General features: G+C 43.5%; 2 protein-coding genes across 2 annotated transcripts; both read left to right on the plus strand.

Annotated features, from left to right (window-relative positions):
* Positions 1–453: 453 nt before the first annotated feature.
* On the plus strand, positions 454–4831 carry LOC137915759 (putative deoxyribonuclease TATDN2). Its single transcript, XM_068758879.1, has 7 exons — positions 454–617; positions 962–1085; positions 1188–1329; positions 1394–1827; positions 3539–3666; positions 4133–4298; positions 4691–4831. The coding sequence occupies exons 1-7, from the start codon at positions 454–456 to the stop codon at positions 4829–4831; spliced, it is 1299 nt and encodes a 432-aa protein (XP_068614980.1).
* A 1999-nt stretch (positions 4832–6830) lies between these two features.
* On the plus strand, positions 6831–11323 carry LOC137915765 (coiled-coil domain-containing protein 174-like). Its single transcript, XM_068758885.1, has 11 exons — positions 6831–6902; positions 7068–7175; positions 8715–8815; positions 8945–9003; positions 9087–9231; positions 9371–9466; positions 9670–9806; positions 9882–9976; positions 10071–10200; positions 10315–10467; positions 10703–11323. The coding sequence occupies exons 1-11, from the start codon at positions 6861–6863 to the stop codon at positions 11215–11217; spliced, it is 1581 nt and encodes a 526-aa protein (XP_068614986.1). The 5' UTR covers positions 6831–6860; the 3' UTR covers positions 11218–11323.
* The last annotated feature ends 4163 nt before the right edge of the window (positions 11324–15486 follow it).

Raw genomic sequence — 15486 nt, forward strand, 5'->3', positions numbered from 1 at the left:
AACTTTACGCGAGACTGGTTTTAACCCTGTTGTCGAGTCGCTGTGTGACATGACGCGCCGTTAGCTAACATTGAACTAGCTTTAATGAGATTAGCCACATCTCCATCTGGTTTAGCTTCTTAACTTGCCTTCTGCATTATTGACGAGGTGTTTGCTAAAATAAATGTAGCCGTTTTCAGTATTAATTTATCCGTTATTTGCAATGCCACGAAAACCAAACCACACAAACATTTTAAATACCTTGGTGTGTGTGTGTGTGTGTGTGTGTGTGTGTGTGTGTGTGTGTGTGTGTGTGTGTGTGTGTGTGTGTGTGTTGGATTAGGATCATTATCTGTGTATTGGATTAGGATCATTATGTGTATTGGATTAGGATCATTATCTGTGTATTGGATTAGGATCATTATGTGTATTGGATTAGGATCATTATCTGTGTATTGGATTAGGATCTTAAACATGGACAGCAACAGACACCGAGCTGCAGCCAGCCCGCCCACACATCGCCAGAGGGACTCGAACCCTCGGCCTGCCGGCAGCTCTCCAGGCTCCTCTGTCCTCAGGAGTCTGAGTCTGGACCCCCCAGCAGAGGAGCAGAAGTCCTCTCTGAAAGAGGACCTTCAGTGGGGAAGCCCTCTGGGAAATCCTCTCTGAGTTTCATCACTACGAAGGTGAAGAACTTTTTATGTGTCGGATGTAATTCCAGATGTTCTATTTCATACCTTATGGTTTAAAAGGTGATTTATTTGTCCTGGTAGGAAACATCTGCTGCTCATTTAAGCTGCTAGACTTTTCAGAAGGCTGGCAAACGTCACCGTCTCTTTGTGACCACCATCCAGAGGACGCCTGGGGAGGGATTGGAGGCTGATGTTCCAGCTGTTGATGGCACCAAACCAGGAAACACCACTAACATTTCCAAGACGTGCCAATTTGAACCTTCACCATTGAAGACTGAGTCGCCCATCAGGGATGATGACGGTTCCTTGACCCGACCTGAAAACGAATACGAGGACGATCAGCCGACCTCCGTCTGGAAGCGTGAGGAGGCGGACTTCCCGAGTCAGCGCTCGGCGCCTCCTCCAGGTGGGAGGGTGAGTCAGCTTCATGTTTACGTGTGGTGATGTTGTCCGAACCCGAATAAATCTTGCATCAGGCGTTAAAGGGTTAACGGGAGATGCTGCTGTGTGCTTCAGAGTGTACCTGCTGCAGAGGTTGAGGACTGCCACGCCCCGCTCCCTGCTTCTTGCTTCAGGCCAGAAGCTGTGGAGGACCTGCAGAGGCAGGTGTTCGTCTCGTTCCAGCAGTCCCACCCGCCAAAGAGATCCAGAATGAGGAGTGGGACCATCCGGACTACGCAGTCCCCTGTGGACCCCTTTGCCCTGCCCCTGCACTCGTACAGCAAAGCGAGATGGTAGCTCCGACACGCCCTACCCTGGTGCAGACCTGGGCCGTGGTAGAACTCCTACAAGGTTTTCCATGGGGGCAGAACCCCCGGCTGGTTTCATAGACACCCACTGCCACCTGGACCTGCTGTACGGGAAGCTGGGCTTCCAGCAGCGGTACCGGAGCAGCTTCCCCCCCGAGTTCAGGGGCTGCATCGCCGACTTCTGCAACCCACGGCTCACGAGGGAGGGGGCGCTGTGGGAGGGGCTGCTGGCCGAAGACATGGTGTGGGGGGCGTTCGGCTGCCGCCCACACTTTGCCAGTGATTACTCAACCTTTGATGAACACAACATACTGAACGCCATGCGGCACCCAAAAGCGGTGGCGTTCGGTGAGATGGGCTTGGACTACTCCCACAAGAACTCCACGGCTGCACCTCGGCAAAGAGAGGTACGTCCAGGTGCTGTGGTCCACCTGTTAAAGCTCTGAATGGACTGGTCCATCTGTTAAAGCTCTGAATGGGCTGGTCCATCTTATTTATCTGATCTGTTAAAGCTCTGAATGGGCTGGTCCATCTGTTAAAGCTCTGAATGGACTGGTCCACCTGTTAAAGCTCTGAATGGGCTGGTCCATCTGTTAAAGCTCTGAATGGGCTGGTCCACCTGTTAAAGCTCTGAATGGACTGGTCCACCTGTTAAAGCTCTGAATGGACTGGTCCATCTGTTAAAGCTCTGAATGGGCTGGTCCATCTTATTTATCTGATCTGTTAAAGCTCTGAATGGACTGGTCCACCTGTTAAAGCTCTGAATGGACTGGTCCACCTGTTAAAGCTCTGAATGGACTGGTCCATCTTATTCATCTGATCTGTTAAAGCTCTGAATGGGCTGGTCCATCTGTTAAAGCTCTGAATGGGCTGGTCCATCTTATTTATCTGATCTGTTAAAGCTCTAGATGGACTGGTCCATCTGTTAAAGCTCTGAATGGACTGGTCCATCTTATTCATCTGATCTGTTAAAGCTCTGAATGGACTGGTCCACCTGTTAAAGCTCTGAATGGACTGGTCCACCTGTTAAAGCTCTGAATGGACTGGTCCATCTGTTAAAGCTCTGAATGGACTGGTCCATCTTATTTATCTGATCTGTTAAAGCTCTGAATGGACTGGTCCATCTTATTCATCTGATCTGTTAAAGCTCTGAATGGACTGGTCCATCTGTTAAAGCTCTGAATGGGCTGGTCCATCTTATTTATCTGATCTGTTAAAGCTCTGAATGGACTGGTCCATCTTATTCATCTGATCTGTTAAAGCTCTGAATGGACTGGCCCATCCGTTAAAGCTCTGAATGGACTGGTCCATCTTATTCATCTGATCTGTTAAAGCTCTGAATGGACTGGCCCATCCGTTAAAGCTCTGAATGGACTGGTCCATCTTATTCATCTGATCTGTTAAAGCTCTGAATGGGCTGGTCCATCCGTTAAAGCTCTGAATGGACTGGTCCACCTGTTAAAGCTCTGAATGGACTGGTCCATCCGTTAAAGCTCTGAATGGGCTGGTCGATCTTATTCATCTGATCTGTTAAAGCTCTGAATGGACTGGTCCATCTTATTCATCTGATCTGTTAAAGCTCTGAATGGACTGGCCCACCTGTTAAAGCTCTGAATGGACTGGTCCACCTGTTAAAGCTCTGAATGGACTGGCCCATCTGTTAAAGCTCTGAATGGACTGGTCCATCTTATTCATCTGATCTGTTAAAGCTCTGAATGGGCTGGTCCATCCGTTAAAGCTCTGAATGGACTGGTCCACCTGTTAAAGCTCTGAATGGACTGGTCCATCTTATTCATCTGATCTGTTAAAGCTCTGAATGGACTGGCCCACCTGTTAAAGCTCTGAATGGACTGGTCCATCTGATGTGCATGTGGAAGACCCTTGATCTCAGTCTTCTCTCAAAGTCGCTGGATGTTCCAAGGTCATCTTATAAATGGGGGGGCTTTCTCCTTCTCTGTCCTGTTCATGTTTCTTCTTCCGTTTCCTGTTTTACTGTGAAGCACTTTGGTCTCCTTCCTTGGTTGACATAAAGGGCTGTATAAATGAACATTGATTTATCGACATATTGACGAATGGAACGATCAGATCGGTTTGTTCTGGCTTCTCTCTCGTCTGAAGGTGTTGCGGCGGCGGCTGCGTTTAGCCGTGGCCGTGCACAAACCGCTGGTGATCCACTGTCGGGACGCAGATGAAGACTTGCTGGAGATACTGAGGAAGTGCGTCCCTCGAGATTACAAAATCCACAGGTGATTCTTCTCATTTTACCTTCAGCATGGCGTTTCAGTGAATTAGAGAATGTGTTCTGATTAAAGTTGAAAACGTATGGCTCGAACTAAATCTCATTTAAATAATTCATAATTGGTATGTTATGTTCAAAATCTATTTAATCTATTTATATTCAGTCATCACGGTGCTAATTGCTGCAAACATCTAACAACAATGATCTATCGTTAGCTTTTTTTTGATTATTTACATTTTAATCGGTACGGTAATAACTCCACGCTTCCAGATGTTGACGCCAGGTGGCTGAACACTGAATATTCTTTATAATAAGTGATGGGTCCACAGACAGCGAGTATATTTAACATAGCAGTTAAAATGCTTCCTCTATTGTTATTAGCCTTGATTTGGGTGAAATAGTTTTCAGTTATTTCATATACTTGTATGCATTTAATTTCTGGCTTCTTTCTTCGTTACCCTGGTGGCTCGCAGGCACTGCTTCACAAACGGCTATCCGGTCGAGTTCCCCAACATGTATGTGGGCTTCACGGCCCTGATCACATACTTCGGTGCCAAAGAGGCCCGGAATGCTCTCAGACAGATCCCTCTGAGCCGCATCGTGTTGGAGACGGATGCACCGTATTTCCTGCCCAGACAGGTACCGCATGCTAAACTCCAGTTGGAGTTGCTCCAATGTTATGATTGATTTTGTCCAGTCGTCAATATTAGTAATAATTGCATGGATGTGATGTTTTCCAACCTGCTCTCTTGGTAGCTGAAGTGGTGTATTTGATCTACTGCTCTTGCATATGTAATTCTATAAGGTATAAAGACAAATTCATTAGAATAAAATAAGCAATACTTTCGTATTATGAGAATTATAAGTAATATAATAAAAGAAATGTCACTATGATCTGAAATAGATTGAAGCGATTTCTGTTAAACCTTTGGAGGAACCTTTGTTGAATTTGAAGTGCTTAAAATGTATTAAGTAATATATTGATGATGTACACAGGAAAACGGGAGTGAAGTGTGTCCTCTTCCTAACAGGTGAAAAAAGACGTGTGCAGGTTTTCCCATCCTGGAATGGGCATCCATACGCTGCAGGAGCTGAGTCTGCTGAAGGGACAGGACATGGGTACCGTCCTCACCACCGTCCGGGACAACACCGCTCACCTCTACGGCATATGAGGAAGGGCGCGGCCCTCTGACGTTCCATTGATCCGGCTAGAGATGCTGTTTATCTGATACTCCTTGATGCCGTTGTTCATTATACTAAAGTACGAGGCATTGTTACTCTGTTTTACTATCATTCACATCGTTCTAACGAATGCTTGTGTTGACTGCTGCTAGGGAGTTGTTTGAAGTGAGATATTAAAACGCTTTGATGCTAATGAACGCATGAACGCACAAAGGAGCATGACTCAGATGTTCAGTGTCAGGTCCTACTGCAGTACGTTAACTCGCCTTGAAACAACCGTCTTTAACACATTGTGCATTCCTCTTTTTAATTTCTTTGAAGATGAGCTTGGTCTTCATTTTAGGGTGGTTCTGTTACCGTCAGTGGATTTGTTGGTAATAGATGTGTCTCCATTTAATTTGGTTTGAAAGATGGGTTAAAAACACAAATGCTCTCCTGCCCTTGAATGAAAACGTTGGATCCGTTCGCTGCGGCGCTCGCCGTGTTCGTGGTTGTGTGCCTGCGCTTAATAAGGACTTTGATGTGTTTGACCTAGCTTGTTAAATTGTAAGAGGGAGTTTTCCAGCCCTTTTTAGGGGTTTGTTCATTTGTTTTTCCTGTGAATTAAAGAACAATGTTCAAACCTGTGATCGTCATAAACCCTCTAAACGCTCGATAACCAGCCTAACTACAATTATTAGAGTTCCTGCTTCTGTGTGCGCTTCTTGTTTTCAATCATGCAATCTAGTGCAGGCGGTTATCTCGAGATTAAAGCATGAATGAAATGTAGAACCTACCTAAAGAGGGCCAGGCCAGATGTGGAAATGGCCTGACCCGTAGTTTGGGGACCCCTGCTCAAGAGGATGTAAATGAGTTAAATCAGTAAAAAGGTTTCATGTTTATTTTCCAGTTTTATTTCTCAGGTTAGATAATCGTCACCTATTTTTGATTATAATTTCATGCTACACCTCCACCAGATATGATCATTTCTGAGTGCCAGCTCACAAGAAGTGTGTAAAACAGAAGTTATGTCGGCTCAATTTTTCAGCTAAGTTGTCTTATTTTGTCAAATTAAAACAATTTGACTGAGTGAATTATCTCAGCTACGTAGCATCAGTGCCACAATGCCACTTCACTGTGACCCAGTTCGCGATATTTGCTCCTTGAAAACAAAACAAACAAAAGATACGCCGCTAGATGGCGGTAGCGATGCCGCTAGACATTGACGTCCTAAAGAAGAAGTAGGCCAGGCTATCCCAGCAGCATTAGCATCCACTAGATGGCGGTAGCGATGTCGCTAGACAATGACGTCCTAAAGAAGAAGTAGGCCAGGCTATCGCAGCAGCATTAGCATCCGCTAGATGGCGGTAGCGATGCCGCTAGACAAGACGTCCTAAAGAAGAAGTAGGCCAGGCTATCCCAGCAGCATTAGCATCCACTAGATGGCGGTAGCGATGCCGCTAGACAAGACGTCCTAAAGAAGAAGTAGGCCAGGCTATCCCAGCAGCATTAGCATCCGCTAGATGGCGGTAGCGATGTCGCTAGACAATGAAGTCCTAAAGAAGAAGTAGGCCAGGCTATCCCAGCAGCATTAGCATCCGCTAGATGGCGGTAGCGATGTCGCTAGACAATGAAGTCCTAAAGAAGAAGTAGGCCAGGCTATCCCAGCAGCATTAGCATCCACTAGATGGCGGTAGCGATGTCGCTAGACAATGAAGTCCTAAAGAAGAAGTAGGCCAGGCTATCCCAGCAGCATTAGCATCCGCTAGATGGCGGTAGCGATGTCGCTAGACAATGAAGTCCTAAAGAAGAAGTAGGCCAGGCTATCGCAGCAGCATTAGCATCCGCTAGATGGCGGTAGCGATGTCGCTAGACAATGACGTCCTAAAGAAGAAGTAGGCCAGGCTATCCCAGCAGCATTAGCATCCGCTAGATGGCGGTAGCGATGTCGCTAGACAATGACGTCCTAAAGAAGAAGTAGGCCAGGCTATCGCAGCAGCATTAGCGTCGAGTTGATGGTGTAGAAAATAACGAGTAAATATGGATAGAAGGAAGAAACCCTTCGCCGTGACTGCTTCGTCGGTGAGTTACGTTGGGAAGCAAACGTTTTATTGATCAGCTAACAGCTAGCATTAGCTGTCGGGCTATATTACTAGCATACAAAGTCAGCTGTAGTGATGAACTACGGAGACGTCGTTTACACTTAATTCTTTAATTTGTATTTCGGTCATATCGTGTTTCTTACAGCTGGTGGACCTCAAAGCTGAGCTGTACAGAAAACAGGAACAATTCAAGCAGGAAAAACTCCGACAAGATGACGCTGGTGCCGGAGTAGCACCAAAAGCCAAAGTCAAGGTAGAGCGAGCTAAATGAAGTATTCCCGTTGTTGTTGTTGTTGTTGTTGTTGTTGTTGTTGTTGTTGAAGTGTCACTAACTAGTGAAGTATTCCTGTTGTTGAAGACGTCACTAACTAGTGAAGTATTCCTGTTGTTGTTGTTGAAGTGTCACTAACTAGTGAAGTATTCCTGTTGTTGTTGAAGACGTTACTAACTAGTGAAGTATTCCTGTTGTTGTTGTTGAAGTGTCACTAACTAGTGAAGTATTCCCGTTGTTGTTGTTGTTGTTGAAGTGTCACTAACTAGTGAAGTATTCCTGTTGTTGTTGTTGAAGTGTCACTAACTAGTGAAGTATTCCCGTTGTTGTTGTTGTTGAAGTGTCACTAACTAGTGAAGTATTCCCGTTGTTGTTGAAGTATCACTAACTAGTGAAGTATTCCCATTGTTGTTGAAGTGTCACTAACTAGTGAAGTATTCCCGTTGTTGTTGAAGTGTCACTAACTAGTGAAGTATTCCCGTTGTTGAAGTGTCACTAACTAGTGAAGTATTCCTGTTGTTGTTGTTGAAGACGTTACTAACTAGTGAAGTATTCCCGTTGTTGTTGTTGTTGTTGAAGTATCACTAACTAGTGAAGTATTCCTGTTGTTGTTGTTGAAGTGTCACTAACTAGTGAAGTATTCCCGTTGTTGTTGAAGTGTCACTAACTAGTGAAGTATTCCCGTTGTTGTTGTTGAAGTGTCACTAACTAGTGAAGTATTCCCGTTGTTGTTGTTGAAGTGTCACTAACTAGTGAAGTATTCCCGTTGTTGTTGAAGTGTCACTAACTAGTGAAGTATTCCCGTTGTTGTTGAAGTGTCACTAACTAGTGAAGTATTCCCGTTGTTGTTGAAGTGTCACTAACTAGTGAAGTATTCCCGTTGTTGTTGAAGTGTCATTAACTAGTGAAGTATTCCCGTTGTTGAAGTGTCACTAACTAGTGAAGTATTCCTGTTGTTGTTGTTGAAGACGTTACTAACTAGTGAAGTATTCCCGTTGTTGTTGTTGTTGTTGAAGTATCACTAACTAGTGAAGTATTCCTGTTGTTGTTGTTGAAGTGTCACTAACTAGTGAAGTATTCCCGTTGTTGTTGAAGTGTCACTAACTAGTGAAGTATTCCCGTTGTTGTTGTTGAAGTGTCACTAACTAGTGAAGTATTCCCGTTGTTGTTGTTGAAGTGTCACTAACTAGTGAAGTATTCCCGTTGTTGTTGAAGTGTCACTAACTAGTGAAGTATTCCCGTTGTTGTTGAAGTGTCACTAACTAGTGAAGTATTCCCGTTGTTGTTGAAGTGTCACTAACTAGTGAAGTATTCCCGTTGTTGTTGAAGTGTCACTAACTAGTGAAGTATTCCCGTTGTTGTTGAAGTGTCACTAACTAGTGAAGTATTCCCGTTGTTGTTGAAGTGTCACTAACTAGTGAAGTATTCCCGTTGTTGTTGAAGTGTCACTAACTAGTGAAGTATTCCCGTTGTTGTTGAAGTGTCACTAACTAGTGAAGTAACTAGCTGTCCTGTCTGTAGAAACCAAATGTCTGGAGCAAACAGAACGCTGGCATTTCAGCAAGAGCTGAGAAAGATGCGGAGCAGCTGGCCGAGGAGCAGAGCAGCCTGGATACGGCAAAGTGAGTGATGATGATGATGCTGAATATATTCATTAGGTAGAATGTTAGTACAGTCAAACACCCGTCGTGGAGTAGATTCACTGTCATGGCGACCGATCCCCTCATTCTTCATTTGTGTTCATACAATAGACGGAAGCTGGAGGAGAAGGCCAAACTCTACGAGCAAATGATCAAAGGAGACTTTCCAGGTTCTTTGACTAGAAACCACATCTTTGCATTCGTAGGAAGACACTTGTTAATTTTGTAGTAAATTTGTCCTGTACATTTTTAGATGAAGAGACGGAAGGACTGTTCCTGGTTGACTTCACCCAGAAGATCATTGACAAAAAGAGAGAAACGCTTGTTCAGGTGGAAAGAGAGGATGAGGAAAGAGACAAATCTCCTGTCCCACCTCCTCAAAATCCCGATGACGAATGGTAACATTATTTATTTCTGCCTTGTATATGTCAACTACCGGTATATGTATGATGAAACTGACTGATTGAAGTTAATTTATTACTAATCTCAAGGGAAACTGAAACATATGTTTCCTGCTTGTGCATTGTTTCGCTGAAGGGTGGATTACGTGGACGCATTGGGACGATCTCGAAGATGCATGAAGAAAGACCTGCCGGGTTTTAAACAAATGGACCAAGACCTTCAAGGGAATCGGTAAAAAGGACAAAAACTTAAAGCTTCTTTCAAAGACAAGTCAAAATACCTTTATTGTCATTATTCTAAGAACAACTTGTTTCAACTAAAGAACAACAATTCTTTACAATGTTATTCTAAAGAATTTAACACTACTCTTTAAATTGGAAACTGGACGTTGACAATAGACAAAAGCGTCTCTTTTGGATATGTCTTTCATTTAGAATAGCCTCATTGGACAAGACCTTACTCTCAGAAGACATGCGGCGAGAGCTGCAGCGGCTGGAGTGGGAGAAGGAGGAAGAGGAGGCTATGAAGAGGCCTGTTGGACCGATCCACTATGAAGATATCAGGGGACAAGGTCTGAATGTCTCCACACTCATCCAAAATGAGGATGTTTCATTGTGTTAATTCTTGCAATGCTATTTTGTCTCAGAGGCTCGCGACCTTGGTGTGGGCTACTTCTCCTTCTCTCAGGATGAAGAGCGTCGCAGAAAGCAGAGGGAAACCCTGGATATGCTCAGAGATCAGGTGAGCTATTGATAACTGGACGGATGAATTCATCTGAAGCATTTGTCTTCGTTTATATTCGTATAATCCGTTTTTGTCTGTCCTCGTCTTTCAGACAACAGAGCAGCGCACTAAGAGGGAACAGCTGAAAGATAAGAGGCAGGCCATGCTGCGGGCCCGGCTGGCCAAGGTGAAGCAGAGGAAGAGGAGGAAGGCCAATCTGGATGGGCTGGAGGGCGATGAAGGTTAGACATCCATTTAATATTATAGATGGCTATATTTTTGTATTACATATATTTCCGTGCTGCAGTTCAATGATCCATTGAATGCTAATGAGGGATTACCTTTAATGGTTCTAGGAGAGGTGGGGGAAGGTGAGTTAGTAGGACCCTCGTCTCCACCTGAGGACTTATCAGTGGTTACCACAGTGAAGAAGGTGGAGGTAGAGATCCAGGTGAGGAGGGACACCAAACCAGGAGTTCCTCATGTCAGAGAATGGGACAGAGGAAAAGGTGAGTGTTATTATTTAAAGCTTTTTTTATTATATATTTTAATCAATGTTCTCACACTGTCAGTTAAAACGTGAGCCTTTTATCTGATCATCATTTCTGCCAAAATGTTACATATTTCATTTTGAGTCAGTCTTTGTAAAGGATCGTCCAGTAGCCAGTAACAGCATGAGCTGAGATCATCTCTCGTTTTAAAGTGCCATTTAACACATTAACGCGTTTTTACACTCTCTTCCAGAGTTTATGTTTAGTGAGTGGAAATCTCGGCGTCGTGAGGAGCGAGATTCAGAGTTCGCTCCTCCCGGTGCATACTTTGCTGAGAAGAGACAAAAGCCAGAGAAGACTAAAACTCAGGAGAGTAAATGTAAGACGTCCTTCGAGTGGTCCAAAGGCACAGGAGGCTTCTCTGAAAGCAAGGAGGAACTGGAGACGCATCCCGAAACCACTGCCCCACCCCCACAGCCGCAGCCAAATCGTCCACCGACGTCTTTGCCCTCAGACCTCCCGGTGGATTCGGCTCCGATGTCTGCTCCTTTCATTCCCTGTTATCCACCTCCTCCGTTTCCCCCTCCGTTTCCTCCTCAGTTTGCTGGAGCACCTCACCTGCTTCCTCCTTTTCCCCTGCAGTATTTGACCCAGTGTCCACCCCAGTGTCCCCCCCAGCAGCCCCCCCAAGCAGCAGAGTGTCATCAGGCCCAGCAGCCTGCGGGGAGTCTAGACGATATGCTCTCCTTCTACAGGAACTCTTCCTGAGCGCTCGGATATCGTGTTTGCTTTGCAGCTAATTGTGAATAAAGCAGAGAAACAAAAAAACTCAATGTCCCAGCGCTTGTAGTTTTATCAGGTAATAAATATTACATATCAGGAATTGAGTTCTGACTTCTGTTCTTTTTGACTCTTTATTTAAATACAAATGTAGTTTTGGTACGTACGAAGACGTAACGTTGTGAAGTATTGACGTACAGGTATCCACCAGGTGGTACTCAGTGTTGGGCAAGTTACTCAAGATCAGTAATATTACTAGTTGCATTCCCGACACTGGAGGTACTGTACGCCTTCATGGTGACACCAAGGAAGGGAAGCACACTACCAGTTAACTCAAGTATGATTTACCTATTCAAAGATTGCCTTTAAAGTAATTAATCAAAAATAGATAAAGATTATCAGGTAGTTCAAAAGAAAGAAAAATATACAGTACTTCTTATTCCTGAGAGTTAAACTGGAATTTCTCAACCACTTACTGATCATTAAAGAATACAGCGTATCATTTCAAAATGTATAAAACATCTTTTGTAATGGTGTAAATGCGTTTAGACGAGAGGTTTGCCATTTCACTAAGTAATCATTTACTCTCATTTCTGATTAATGAGCTCTGGAATCTCATTTCCTTCTTTGATGATTGATTTCCAGGCAGTGCTTAAACGTGATCTATGGATGACCACAGCTGACCCAAACACCCTGGTGCTCCGCATCGCTCCCTCCCCGTCCTCCCAACGGGGCAGTTGGAAACTCGATTGAAAATAAGCGTAGACATTTTTGTCATGTCCTTTGCCGTGTAAATACAATATCTAAGGTAGCTAACACTTAACAGGAAACTATTGATCCTCAGCCGTACATGATGCTGATAGAGATCGTTTGAATCGACTAATCTGAAATGAAGATGAATTACCGGTAATAACGACTCGCCACTCCAACTCTCAGAAGTCCTTACAGATACTTGCTGAATCTACCAACAGGTGTTTTCTACCTGAGGTTTCCTGAGCCAGAATAGCATCACCTGGTCCTATAGAGGACAGAGCCTTCATCATTCTGCTCTCCCTCCTCTGCTGCCTCATTCGTTTCAGATTTCTCATTTTTAAAGCATTTTCTCTCATTTATTACTGTTTATTGTGACACGAGTCGTAAATTCCTTTACTTGCAGGTAGAAGCAAATAATCAATCATACATTCTGCCTACTCAATGATGCATTCAGTTATTTGTGCTCAACCATAGAAATAATTAACAGCTGAGGCCAAAATATATCAATGCCTAAATTGTATTAAAAAAGGAAAACCCTAAACAGAAGAGTTGTGTGAAGCTGATAACAATAAAGGTTTTATGGCACAATAGACATAAAATTAAATAAAAGAGTAATAAATGGAGCAAAGAGGTGAGTACAGAAAACAAACGGTGATGGAGAGGCTTGAAGAATAATACTTTATGTACCAAGACGACGGAAACAAGACCGCAAGGGCTTTTTAGAAATGCTCCTCTTAGGCAGGATGTGTGACTGTACTTGTACTGTAATACATGCTACTGTGTGACTGTACTTGTACTGTAATACATGCTACTGTGTGACTGTACTTGTACTGTAATACATGCTACTGTGTGACTGTACTTGTACTGTGATACATGCTACTGTTTGACTGTACTTGTACTGTAATACATGCTACTGTTTGACTGTACTTGTACTGTAATACATGCTACAGTTTGACTGTACTTGTACTGTGATACATGCTACTGTTTGACTGTACTTGTACTGTAATACATGCTACTGTTTGACTGTACTTGTACTGTAATACATGCTACTGTTTGACTGTACTTGTACTGTAATACATGCTACAGTTTGACTGTACTTGTACTGTGATACATGCTACTGTTTGACTGTACTTGTACTGTAATACATGCTACTGTGTGACTGTACTTGTACTGTAATACATGCTACAGTTTGACTGTACTTGTACTGTGATACATGCTACTGTTTGACTGTACTTGTACTGTAATACATGCTACTGTGTGACTGTACTTGTACTGTAATACATGCTACTGTTTGACTGTACTTGTACTGTAATACATGCTACAGTTTGACTGTACTTGTACTGTGATACATGCTACTGTTTGACTGTACTTGTACTGTAATACATGCTACTGTGTGACTGTACTTGTACTGTAATACATGCTACTGTTTGACTGTACTTGTACTGTAATACATGCTACAGTTTGACTGTACTTGTACTGTGATACATGCTACTGTTTGACTGTACTTGTACTCTAACATTCTATCTAATATCAATCAAATCTTTATTTGCGGACACAATGGTCCAATTGAAAAGCACACATAACATTCACAACATTTACAACGTTTACACAGTAAACACAGTAATCCTATAATAACATCAGGTACCAATGACACCAAATACCTAAGTTAAACTTGACAGCAAGTTAAAAAATATATTCATCATCATCATCAAGGGACGGACTCTGCCAAATCAATGTTACACCTTTACACCTGCCCTAAATCGATAAATAGACAAATACACACGCTGCAACTCTGGGAATCTGGAGTCTTCTCAAAAGTTCTCCCAAGGAAATCAAGAAGTTATTTCCCAAGTGGATCAGACATTCCTTTAAGAGCCCCTAAAAGCATCTTTTATATAATCTTACCGGCACATTAAAAGTAACGATATATAATCTAGACAGATTAACAGGACCGCAATAAAAATAGGACAACCTCGTTGGGTCACGTGTGCGTGTGCGTGTGGCAGGTAAACGTCATAGCTCTGGCGATGCGCGCGGGCGCGCGCGCCATACTTCCTTAAACGACGGAGTCAGAACGAAGAGAAAAAGCAACTTCCGTCGAGCTGCGGTGGAAAGAAGGAGTGCGCGGGACCGAGTGCGCGGGACCGAGTGTGCGGGTCCGAGTGCGCGGGTCCGAGTGCGCGGGACGAGGTGAGTCGCATTATTTTAGAAGCGTTCTGTCTTTAGGTTCAAAGACCCAACAGCCCCCCCCCCCCCCCTGCTTTCATCAGGGGGGGGGGGGCTGTTCCTCTTTCCGACTCAACACGACATTAATGTCGACTGAGCGTTCTGACGTTCAGGAGCCGCGTTCACGTTCAGGAGCCGCGTTCACGCAATAGATAGATATCAATCGAAGGCAGATTCAGGATGGATCAGTCGACAGAACTAAACTGTCATCACCGACGGTTCCTCTGCTGAAAGTCATGAAATGTACAGGAAGTAGCCTGTATCATGAAATGTACAGGAAGTAGCCTGTATCATGAAATGTACAGGAAGTAGCCTGTATCATGAAATGTACAGGAAGTAGCCTGTATCATGAAATGTACAGGAAGTAGCCTGTATCATGAAATGTACAGGAAGTAGCCTGTATCATGAAATGTACAGGAAGTAGCCTGTATAATGAAATGTACAGGAAGTAGCCTGTATCATGAAATGTACAGGAAGTAGCCTGTATCATGAAATGTACAGGAAGTAGCCTGTATCATGAAATGTCCAGGAAGTAGCCTGTATAATGAAATGTACAGGAAGTAGCCTGTATAATGAAATATCCAGGAAGTAGCCTGTATCATGAAATGTACAGGAAGTAGCCTGTATCATAAAATGTACAGGAAGTAGCCTGTATCATGAAATGTACAGGAAGTAGCCTGTATAATGAAATGTACAGGAAGTAGCCTGTATCATGAAATGTCCAGGAAGTAGCCTGTATCATGAAATGTACAGGAAGTAGCCTGTATAATGAAATGTACAGGAAGTAGCCTGTATCATGAAATGTACAGGAAGTAGCCTGTATAATGAAATGTACAGGAAGTAGCCTGTATCATGAAATGTCCAGGAAGTAGCCTGTATCATGAAATGTACAGGAAGTAGCCTGTATCATGAAATGTACAGGAAGTAGCCTGTATAATGAAATGTACAGGAAGTAGCCTGTATCATGAAATGTACAGGAAGTAGCCTGTATCATGAAATGTCCAGGAAGTAGCCTGTATAATGAAATGTACAGGAAGTAGCCTGTATAATGAAATATCCAGGAAGTAGCCTGTATCATGAAATGTACAGGAAGTAGCCTGTATAATGAAATATCCAGGAAGTAGCCTGTATCATGAAATGTACAGGAAGTAGCCTGTATAATGAAATGTCCAGGAAGTAGCCTGTATAATGAAATGTACAGGAAGTAGCCTGTATCATGAAATGTACAGGAAGTAGCCTGTATAATGAAATATCCAGGAAGTAGCCTGTATCATGAAA

This window comes from Brachionichthys hirsutus, unplaced genomic scaffold (assembly GCF_040956055.1).
Source record: "Brachionichthys hirsutus isolate HB-005 unplaced genomic scaffold, CSIRO-AGI_Bhir_v1 contig_1440, whole genome shotgun sequence".
NCBI lineage: Eukaryota > Metazoa > Chordata > Actinopteri > Lophiiformes > Brachionichthyidae > Brachionichthys > Brachionichthys hirsutus.